Source organism: Pollachius pollachius (genome assembly GCF_949987615.1).
Source record: "Pollachius pollachius genome assembly, chromosome: 13".
NCBI lineage: Eukaryota > Metazoa > Chordata > Actinopteri > Gadiformes > Gadidae > Pollachius > Pollachius pollachius.
In genome coordinates, this window is record NC_136946.1 from 6,988,844 (window position 1) to 7,000,822 (window position 11,979).

General features: G+C 40.9%; 1 protein-coding gene across 1 annotated transcript; it reads right to left on the reverse strand.

Annotated features, from left to right (window-relative positions):
- Positions 1-4,111: 4,111 nt before the first annotated feature.
- LOC307084853 (relaxin-3 receptor 2-like) lies at positions 4,112-5,362 on the reverse strand (the record flags this gene model as incomplete). Its single annotated transcript, XM_079749356.1, has 1 exon — positions 4,112-5,362. One exon carries the CDS (start codon positions 5,360-5,362, stop codon positions 4,112-4,114), a length of 1,251 nt encoding a protein of 416 aa, XP_079605482.1.
- Between the last annotated feature and the right edge of the window lie 6,617 nt (positions 5,363-11,979).

The following is an 11,979-nucleotide window of genomic DNA, read 5'->3' on the forward strand; positions in this document are numbered from 1 at the left end:
GATAGTTTATCAAGACAAGAAAAAGACTTGAATACATACAACATACATACAGCAAACATAAACATAATGAAATGTATACATGTATTATATATATAGTTAGCTTGTAAAATAATAATATTATTATAATGAAATAATTATTTAAATAATGGACTTTTATTTTGGAAGCTGAAGATCCTCAGGAAGTGTCAGAAACTGAGCGCACCTTTGGTCCTTTGTCTAAGGGTTGACGAGTCGAGCCCTGATTCAGCATCTCGTGTGCTTACACTTGAACTGAGAACTAATAGCTACGGGCCAAACCTAGCAAAGCACTAAAAGCTATGACTAAAATCAATAAATCGTAAAGTAACAACCACAAGGCCGAGTTTATATCCTGACATTTTCAAGTAGGCGTCTCCTTTACATTTGTGTAATAGATATTTTGTATTTATCCTTTTTTCTTTTTTTTGTTGTTTTAGCTTTGATTTACTTTTGCTTTTGATTAATCATCTTTTTGCCGCATTGTATAAAAGCAAATTATTATTATTATTATAATTATAATTATTATCATTATCATTATTATCATCATACAGAACAGTATTTTAGCCAGTAGTTAGTTACTTTAATGTTCTCTTCTAAATATAGATGTGCAACACTTCTGCATGTGCTTCATAGATGTACGGAAGAGCAAAAACTGAACTGTATCGCGCGTCACTCCTCCTTCCAGCAAACGAGAGGGCTGGGCGCAACAGACTGATTCAGTATTTACATATTATATAAAGATTTAACATTGATTTGTTTTGTTTTGAATCTAACCTGGTGACTCCTCGGTTTTTTGGGAGAGACCGGACATTCTGCCTTTTAAAATATATGAATATAATGTGATATTAACAGAGACGTAAAGATTGTGTGGAAGAGAGAGACAACAATAGCACAATGATGGATTACATAGGGTCGAATCTACAAGACGTGCGTTAAGGAGCTGACTGCCTTATAGTTTGGTGCCACATGGCCATGATCGCCAATATACAAAAGAAAAAGCGACTTTGTATATTTTATGTCTTTTTTATAGTAAGGTGCGAAATACATAAGCAGTGTGTGTTACCTGGCTTTGTACGTAGGCTTGAATAATTTATATTTCAGATTGCATTATTGATATTACTAATCCTGACCATTGCCTTTACAAAGCCAAATATAAGTTATACAGATTATATTCATGGTACTGGGAAAACAAAGCCTTCAAATAACAAAATGGCCTACACATTTAACGATACAGATGTATTTTAGATACACTGTAAAGACCAGGGTATTTTGGCACGGTAAATTCATGGTAACTTTATTGCTTTCAAAGCTTCTCCTTGCTGCCATCCTTGAAACAATAATGGAGCAGAACCTGTGAATGTAATTATGGGATGGCAGCCGTACGCGAACCACATCTACATATACAGTTAAACATTTATCCAAGGCGGGGGTTCAAATAGTACATTGCTTTCCAGCCCTTTCTATACCTTTGGATTGCCACAACAGTTTATGGTTATTTATGGAGTGTATTGCAATAAAGCACATTACAATTGTTTGAAAAACAATACTTTAATGCCCTGAGCAAGGAAAAGATGGCGTATGGGATGAGTCTATCAAGGTTCAACTGTCCTGTGTGGATATGTTGAATCTGCAGTAGTGCCGCATAAAACCTCTCAAATTGTGCCCTTGTCGACTTTTTTTACTTTGGGTTATTTTTAGAATATTCCTGACTTTGATATACTCTCTGCCAATCCCTGCGGAACGACCGGATTCTAATTGGCCAAAAAGAATCCACTATTTTTCTTTTTAATTGAATGGACGACAGGAAGATGGTGAGCTCATGTCAGAACTTAGCGGTAAGCAGAACACAAAGGTGGATTTACCTTGTGAGCTTGCTGACTCATTGCTCCCTGTGGTACTTGAAAACCTCCATTTTCAGTAGTTTGTCTTTTTATGGTTTTCCTCCTATTTTAGCTAGATTTGTGAAGTGTGAACTGTAGGCCTACATCTCAATGGAATGTCATGTTTGCTGAGGAAAATTAGTTGTTTTTTAAGAAATACTGCTGGCAAAACATTTAGTTTGACCTAAAATACCAAATTAAATAAATGGAGACACAAAATAATTTGAACGCATTGTGATAGCTTCTCCTGAGTGGAGGTGAATTAGCACTAGACAGTTTTGTCATTTGAAGATGAACGACTTTTCGTTTCTAAACTGTGATAATCATTTTAAAAGCACTATGGGATACTAACTATTAAAGTTTGTTATTTGAAAGCATTCTTAACCTTCAGAATTGAATGAATATATGAAGTGTGTGTGTGTGTGTGTGTGTATATATATATATATATATATATATATATATATATATATATATATATATATATATATATATATATATATATATATATATATATATATATATGTGTGTGTGTGTGTATATATATATATATATATATATATATATATATATATGTGTGTGTATATATATATATATATATATATATATATATATATATATATATATATATATATATATATATATATATATATATATGTATACTGGAATCATTGTTTTTGTGAAACAAACTCCATAGCACTCGGGAGTGAGACAAAATGGTGACCTGGCAGCTAATAGCTACAACTGGCTACGGTGTCACAAGCTAGCTAACATGGCGTGGTTTGGAACTTAAGTTAAGGCCTACTGGATGTTAAACCTTAAAAGGACTTGATGTTTTCTTTTTGAAAATAAGCCATGCTCCCCCCCCCCCCCCCCTCCTTTGAATTAAGCCATATTCTCGATTCCCTTCCCCCCACCCCTTCCCTCCAAAACTGAAGTGTTGTGTGGTGAATGTTATGTAGTCGTTGGTAGCTTATTTCACAATGATAACTATCGTAGGTTTATTCATGCTTCATATTATTACTAGTGTAAGTATATATGATTGATATGGTTTGTTATGTTTTAAGTAAAGAGAATGTATTCATTTTCTCGTGACATTCATTTACCCGGTGATTTCAGTATATTAATAAATCCATAAAGTATTTCAAAGTTCTGTTTATGAGTGGTTTTCTTTTCTTTCTTTCTTTTATTGACTTATCACACATTCATTTGGCATAAATCATTTCAACGTTTATTCAACTGGATGGAAAAACGTAAAATCTTTAAACAACAAAGGAGAAACGGGATACTTCTAAACAAGACTTATCGTCCAAAATATTATGCATCACGGCCTATAGACGTGCATTTATGTATTATGGGTAATTCACAGATGTTATGATCGCTTATTGACATACAAATAAGTTGAGTTATAATAAAGTGAAGAAAAAGGAGGCCTAGATACGCGATTTTCCGGTTTTAAATCTTTCGGTTTCATGATACATTTACTTGGTGCGAGGTTTGATATTTACACTTGTGTATTTACAATATTAGTTGGAAAAAAATACAAGAAGAAACTGAAATCACCAGAAGGGCAACTATTTTCTTTACAGATTCATAGAGCTTATATGACAGCCACGCACTCCCATCACATGATTTGACACTAGGCTTGTTTAAGTCTTGATTGGTCTTGAGTCAAAACGTTGCTTATTTATCACATCATTCATCCAACGTTAACACGACATCTTTGTGAATCATGCATATTCCAATGAGTAACGTTAAACGAACACTAGATGGCGACAGAAAAATGAAATATCGTGACGAGAATTCACGTTTTTGCCTATAATTATTATAAGCTCAAAACGATAAGGCATAACTCGAAATACATTCATTAAATATACAGTAATGTCTTCAAGATGACGTAATGTAGAGAATAGAGAGAAGAGAGGTGCTGTTACTTAATTTTTCAAGCATTTAGCAGACATTGAAGAATACCAAAGTATCTTACAGGAGAGATCAGTCAAATCAAATCGAATATCTAAGAATAAGTCTACATTTACTAATTCTGTAATGCACAATTTTAAACAAATCTCACTCAACCCTAACCCTAAGCCTAACCCAAATGCTTCCTTGACCCCAAAAAATAAAATGTAAAAAACAAAGCACAAAACATTTTACCGCTGTTTAACATTTACCGACGGTTCGAGGCTTCCCCCCCCAAAAAAAAAAAACCCACCACATCAACGGCTATTATTTCCTGACTGGTCAGAGACGGCCGAGTAGGAGGGGGGCGCGTCCCTCCTCATATGCGAGGCGACCGTGTGGCTGAACACCGTGTTGAGCGGTATGCCCAGCTGCCGGGCCGGCCCCGGGCCTTCGCCGGCGTTGATGCGGTGCAGGTACATCTTGGACTCCAAGGCCAGGCTGCACTTGAGCAGCATGGTGCGCAGGGCGGTGCGGTACTCCCGCCGCACCAGGCAGTAGATCACGGGGTTGAGGCAGCTGCTGGTGAACGCCAGGCAGTTGGCCAGCGGGAAGAAGTAGGTCTGCGCCAGGTAGAAGGACGGGCTGATGTCCACGATGTCCAGTTGGATCAGCACACCCCACAGCGTCAGCAGGTTGTAGGGGAACCAGCAGGCGCAGAAGGACAGCACCACCACCGCCACCGACTTGGACACGTGGGACTTGCGCCCTGGGTTCACGCCCTTCATCTTGTGGCGGCACAGGAAGCGCAGCAGCAGCAGGTAGGACAGCACGATGACGCCGTAGGGAAGCAGGAAGCCCAGCACCACCCTCAGCAGGTGGTTGATCCCCAGCCACGCCGTGCCGTCGGGGAAGCGGAACAGGCACACGGTGTCGTTGGCCGGGCCCACGTTGATGAGGTCGGCGAAGACGGCGCGCGGCGCGGCTGTGACCAGCGCCCCCGCCCAGATGATCGCCGCGGCGATCCGGGAGCAGCAGAAGCCGCGGTGCCAGAGGGCGGCGGCGGCGGCGGTGGGCCGGAGGGCGGTGGCCACGGAGCAGTAGCGCGTCAGGCTCATGGCGGTCAGGAAGAAACAGCTGGCGTACACGTTGAGGCAGGTGAGCAGCGAGATGGCCTTGCAGGTGGCCACGTCGAAGGGCCAGCTGTAGTCCAAGGCCATCTCCACCGCCCAGAAGGGCAGCGCCAGCGAGAAGAGCAGTTGGGCCAGAGCCAGGTGGAACACAAAGTAGTTGATGGTGCCCGCGCTGATGGTGCGCGTGGAGTACAGCAGGAACATCACCAGCAGGTTGCCAACCATGCCCGCCGTGGCCACCAGGAAGTACACCAGAGAGATGAGGGTCCGCAGCCAGGGGGCGCCGTCGCCGGGGACGTTGAGGCCGTACACGACGCCGCCGCTGGCGTTGTGGTGGCCAAGCAGCAGCAGGGAGCTGTTGCAGGACGGGTTTTCCCGACACACGCGAAGCATGTCGTTGTAGAACTCCCTGCTTTTGAGGTCCATTTTGGACATCTCAGGGGGGCAGGGCAGTGAGGGGGTCCCGGGGTGGAGGAGATCGACGCCTCTGGAGAGTCACCTTTCTAGAGAAAGGTCTAGACCGGCAGCATGAGCGTAGAGGGCGAAGAGGAAACGGCGTTCTCCGACAGAAACGGCGTGGTCTGTTGGAGGTCGAATGATGACTTACAGTCGACGCAGAGAGTGTCAGAGTAGCTCAACTAAAACACAGATTTGCCAAGCCCGACGAGGTGTCCATTATCAGGAATTAATGGAACTTGTCTCCGCAAAGTCCATTAATTCCTGATAGTGGTTGAGCGCTGCATGCAGCGCTCAACTATTGTTCTTCCTAAGTTTTATTCATTCTTTCTTTCTTTCTTTATTATTCTCTACAAACTTTGGGACCTATCTCCTTCACCTAGAGACTCCATTCAAATTTTAAAATAATCAGAATAGCTTAGAATCGCACGCTTCTTTCGATTTTTTGGGAGTCATGGGAGTCAATGGGACTGTTTAAGACGTAACTAAATCATCATTTCCACCGTTTATCTTCGTTTATCTTCATTTAACAAATCTACACACTTCTATCTTCAATAATATCTAAACGGAATTTCGATATAATTTAAACTTTCTTCAGAATCGCAGTTTTAGTTTCAAACTGTCATATTCTACAGTTGGTCCCATTGAAGCTGTCTGCCCATTCTGACACATAAATTGCCGAGACATCGTAATTCACAGTTTTAGTTTCATACCACTTTCGTTTTCAGTTGGTTTCATTGGTTTACGTTGACGCTGGAGTGTGACGACGTTCAGCAGTGTTGCTAGATTTGGCGGTTTTTCCAGCCAGATTGGGCTACTTTTGGAGGACGTTCAGGCAGTGTTGCCAGATTGGGCGGTTTTTCCCACTCTATTGAGCTAATTTTAATCACGCACCGGCTCGCTATTCTCTTAAAGACACACACACACACGCACACATACACGCGCGCGCACACACACGCACGCATGCACGCACACACACACACACACACACACACATACACACACACACACACACACACACACACACACACACACACACACGCACACACACACACACACACACACACACACACACACACACACAGTGAAGGGCAATACATTTGACGTTTCAGATTCTTCAGTTCAATTCATTTTACATTTCTGCATTTTTAGCAATGCTTTGCGCTTTTCATTCTGTGGTAACTTTATTTGTTTCCAACCATTTACTTTTTCTTAAATGGTGTGCATGTTTACATTGTTTACTCCATTTAGACTTTTGAACTTTTGTTCAAATCCCTTCAATTGATTTAAGCCATTTAACGTTTCTTTATGTCTTAATCTATTTGGCTTCATTAAAAAAAATTCAACCTCACTTTGCACTACAGCTCTAACCGCACGGTATTACTTTATAAATTATTTATATAATTAGTCAAGGTTATCACCAGTTTTAACCGTAACTACCCCTACAGCTATGCCCTAACACAGGGGTCACCAACCTTTTTAAACCTGAGCGCTTCAAGGTTACTGTGTAATATTGAGGGCTACTTGTGTGATACAAACTTCCTGAATAACAAACTGAATTGAACTTTCCATCAATGTTATTGATTCAAAAAGAACATCAAATTTCCAAATTTCCATCAAAAGTCCATTTGGACTATTGCTATTTTTAGATCGTGCCCTGCGGGTGACTCACCTGGTCCCTGCGGGCGACCAGGGGCACTGTGTTTGCTACCCCTGCCCTAAGCGAATGATATGTAAGAATGCTGATTACTGCATTAACTCATGGTTCATTTGTTTACCCTTATTTTAAAGGGTTACCAAATCAGTTGTATTTATGTGTCATACGATAATAACGACGACTCCAATTTAAAACGTATCAAAATATTAAATAAGTGTAGTCTAGTTTTCTTAAATTCTGACGCAATGTGTCATTAAATCCATAAGTGTAGGCAAGCTTTTTTTATGTCAGATTTCGGAAAATGGGATTGGCTATGTTGTTGACATGGTCAAGATCATAAATTGGTGAAGCCCATAAATAGAAGGTTGAAATATAAAACTTAAACAAACAATAAAGCTCTGTCTATGCACAGACAAATTACAACTGCATTCTCCTCGCTTGGTACAGTTGCTCTGAAACACAATCTAATTCTAAGCTGGGTTCAGGTGTACAATGGAACAATTTCACATCAATACATGTTCATATCAACTCTTCTTATGATTAGGTTTTCCATTATTATAACTATTGTAATTGTTGGTTTGAGGGGTATGACAATGGCTTGAGCAAATGCAGTTTCTAAATTGTTGTTCAACCTTATGTTCCAATATTTTTGGAATAGAATGAATCCCCTGAATTAATCATTACATTTAGTTGGAGGATTGTTTGCTTGTTTAAACATTATATAGCATAGGCCATCTATCTATAAGACTACAGATAGATGGCCAATCACCAATTAAATACAATTTTCAACAAAAAAGCAATAATATTAATAATCGATATAGCAACATGAATGAATGAAACATGAATGCTTCTAACAGCACATGAGATAATAAAAAACTACACCGCTACACTACACAGCTTACTAAGAATAACAATAGGTAAACATTTCTAAAATCCCTTACCTAATGGTTCAACCTCCTGCTTTCCAATGTTATTGGGAGCTGCTGGAAATCTTCTGAGGCATAAAATAAATTAACTGGCAGGCGGTCAACAGCATTAGCAAACATGTAAGCCATAATGAAAGCGACTCCACCCCCGCTTGTACTCAGTGCAGAAAACACCCAAATTAAGACCGCGAGACAGGAGATACGGTCCACTGGCAGGACCATATTCATTTGATTTGTATTCCTAACACATACTGGAAGCACAAATACACAAAGGTGAATGTACAGGAAACTCTGTAACAATAGCAATATCATACATTCTACTGTGGAGGTGAACTGAAAATTAAATATTATGGATGACTAAATAGATTAACCAAACAAAAAAAGACTTGGCAACAAGCTCTCACCGCAAAAAAACAAACCAAAACAAGATAAACACAAATGAACAGTGTGTTGTGCAGGTGATATTCCAGAAGGACCTCATCATGTAATCATTCATGTATCACTAAGTGGACAAAGCAAATAGCTACCTAAACTACAAGTTGCTTCAGTGAAAACACAATTACTTCAGTTTATGGCGAATACACCAGGACAGGTGGAGGTGATATGGGTTTACTATCACTTGCACCTGCCTGACGTATTTGCCATCGTCTCAATCCATCTGCAAATAAGTCATTAGTCTAGTAGGATTGAGGTGTGCTCCAATGCCAAGTGTGTGCATGTGTTTTTGTGTCTTCGCATCTAGTGTTAACCTATAAATTATCAACACACCAATTACTCTGCATATCGGATAGTATTTAAGCAACACCAAACCTCCAGCACTAATAAGTGTGTGTGTGTGTGTGTGCCTGCCAGTGTGTGTTGATTTTCGTTTGTTTGTGCACATGTATATGTATGTTTCTGTGTGTGTGTGCTTGTATGATGTGCATGTGTGCTTGTGCGAATGATCACATTACTGATGGTGATGGACTTGCTGATGGAATTAGTGTTTTTCTTCTATTTTCGTCGGGGGTGTTGGTCTCCGATTAGATTGAGCCTCAGCGATGACTCTGATTGTTAGCTGTTGATAGCGGAAAGACCATCAGTGGCGAATAATAGAATTAGATTATCTGCCCAATAGGCGGAAGAGCGGGTGCGGTTGATGAATTATTTCTCCGTCCAAATTGAGCCCTCCCCGTTGGAGCAGCAAGGCAAAACATGAATTTCCCTCCGACGGGAACTTTCTCACTGCCAGGCACAATCTGATCACATGATGACGCACAGCCCCTGCCTGCGCTCACCTTTGTCTCCCCTGACCACGGTCGCCTTTATACTTCACCTTGAGTTGGTGGGGCATAGCATCCATGTGACATCACATTGTTCACAGTGTTTGCACCTGTGCCATGAACAATCCCTTGATTCATTCTACTGGGAAATATGGAAATATGTTATTTGGATTTTATGAGTCCTGACTGTGCTTCAGCCACAGCGGTGTCGATATTCAGATGTAGAATACTGGAACCATATTCTATTGATACTTTGTTTTAAGGGTGGATAAAAATAAACTGCTGGCTGATGACAGTAGAATCCTTGTAACGTTACAATTTATACTATCACTGAATGATTTAAAAATAGATTAAAGGAACAGATGAAGTCATGCTAGCCATGAGGTGATGTTGTGTTTCCATGGTCATAAACACAGCTAATTACCATTTATGAGAAATAGGCTGAAGGGAGGTATTTTTTCCTAAAACATTTCATGGCTAATACCACATAATTAGCAATGCATCTTCCATAATACGTATTTCCTCTGTAGCCTGTCAGGTGGATGTGGCTGACGGTATAATATTGTTAACAATCACCTCAGAGGAAAACACATTGACTTAGGTATGCTACTGTGATAATACTTCGTTTTGAAGGTGCCAATCATTATTTTCATTATGAATCATCAACTTGAATTGATGGAAAGAAAAAAAACATGCAATGCATACAATACTAAACTTCTGCTCACTGGTTAATCTGGCTCATAGCAGCATTTCCTCCTGGACCGATTGGGAGGGGCTGGAATATTCACATCATTAGCATCAAGGTTCGGGTTCAACTCTGTATTCTCACACTAACATAAATAACTAATGAACGCCTAAAATTGATTTAGAGTTATCTATGAAAACCAAAGACCGTTGTCTTGGTGTTAATAAATTGACTTAGTCAAGCTAAGGTATGATCAAGTCCATTTCCAACGTGTATCCGTGTTAACTGTGTAGTAGGCCCATGTGTCAGTATTAGAACCTCATAACAGTAGTAGGCTATACTTCAGGCTACAAACATCCTACCTCCCCTGGCACAGGCCACTTAATTACAATTATATGACTTCCTTAAAAAAGCATGGCCCAGCTGCTGCAAAGATAGTAACGGCTCTGTTATCATGATTTCATATTTCCTTTTGGAAGACTCCAGTCCGCTGCCCAGGAAGGGCTTCGATAAATCATTGAGGGATTTTATTATTACAATATATTTTTACTGCGCATGCTCACTTCAGGTCAGAAATGTGCAGCGAGTGATCGGTGCACAGTGGCGCCCCCAAGGGGTAAACTGGGGCCCGGCAAAACAATCTCCCAAATACACTGCTCCCGTCACTCCAGCCAAAAGAAGAAAAAAACTGCTTATGACTTCAGTTACGATTTAACCTTGTTTTGTGTTGTGCTACCAGAACATGTTCACTGTGGGGAAGGTCCTTAAATATCCTACGTCCGCCGTACCTTGAGTCGCCGGCGAAATGAGCTGAGTGAACAGATTAGTGTTGTCTTGTCTCTAGAGGTGGAGGGAGGGGTTGGCAGCATGAGGACGCTAGTGTTTGCTCTTTAAGTGAGCCCTCTGGTGATGGTTACCTGACCTTGCAACAACAAGAAGAACAAATTACGTCAGCGAGAAAAACTGAAAAACAATAACTTTACTTAAAACGATTATGTTTTTGATTTTTTTTTATAACAATTATTTACAATTTGGGTACTTCTTTGAATGTCATTCTTCACACTATCACTGATGAAAAAAATATTTTGCATCATTAGTAGGTCTAACCCGTTTGGGATTCGTTTTGGCAAATTAAGCTTTAAAAATAAACGTGGATTCCATAAAAGTAAAACAATAACAATAGAAAGCAAATCCAACTGTATAGACTATTTGTATAGCTGGAAGCAGGTTTCGTCATCTACAAATCTCTTCCTCAGGATGTTAAAACTTAATAATGTGCAAAACCTAGTAAAGCCAATGTATATTGCTATAACTCTTGGCCGTTCTGTTTTGAATGGGACATCCCGTGGTAGGCAATCAATTAATCTCAGGGGCAGCGTATCCTTAAATCGCTCTCGCGCGCCTCCTAACCATCAGCAGTAGCCTGGTGACTGGATGTCGCCGCCGCGCGCGCGGATCATTTGTTCGAGCTCGTTATCTCTCGCGTCACTTGTTTCCATAACGGCAGCGGACGGCGTTCCCGTCTGGATGCAGTGATTGAAAACGCGTTTAAAACTTTTATCGCTCATGAAACCACCCGGCGAGGACCGAACGGGAGGATAAAAGCTGTTATTTCGGTCAACTTTCCCCCTAGCTTGACTTATTTTTGTGTTGTTGTTCATGGGATTCCTTTAACAGCTGTCGCCGACGCGAGGTAAGTAGTGACGTGAGCGCAAACGAACCGTTGTTGCAGGTGATTTAATAAGTACGAGTTGTCGTCCCGTCCAGCGGCCATCTCTACGCCGTTTATCGGCTTCTTGACAACAAAAACCGGGACGGTGTATTGTGTTTATGGCTGTGTTTAGGAGTGCTAAAGTGACCACTTCCAGAAACGCACACACACACACACACACACACACACACACACACACACACACACACACACACACACACACACACACACACACACACAGTAGAACAATGTCGCTTGACGCTCGTGGTGGAGGAACGCCAAGGCCACTACAACCACGCGCTACAGAGTTGGCTGGTATTGACACAGGTCGCCTGATACAATCAGCCCAATTTCC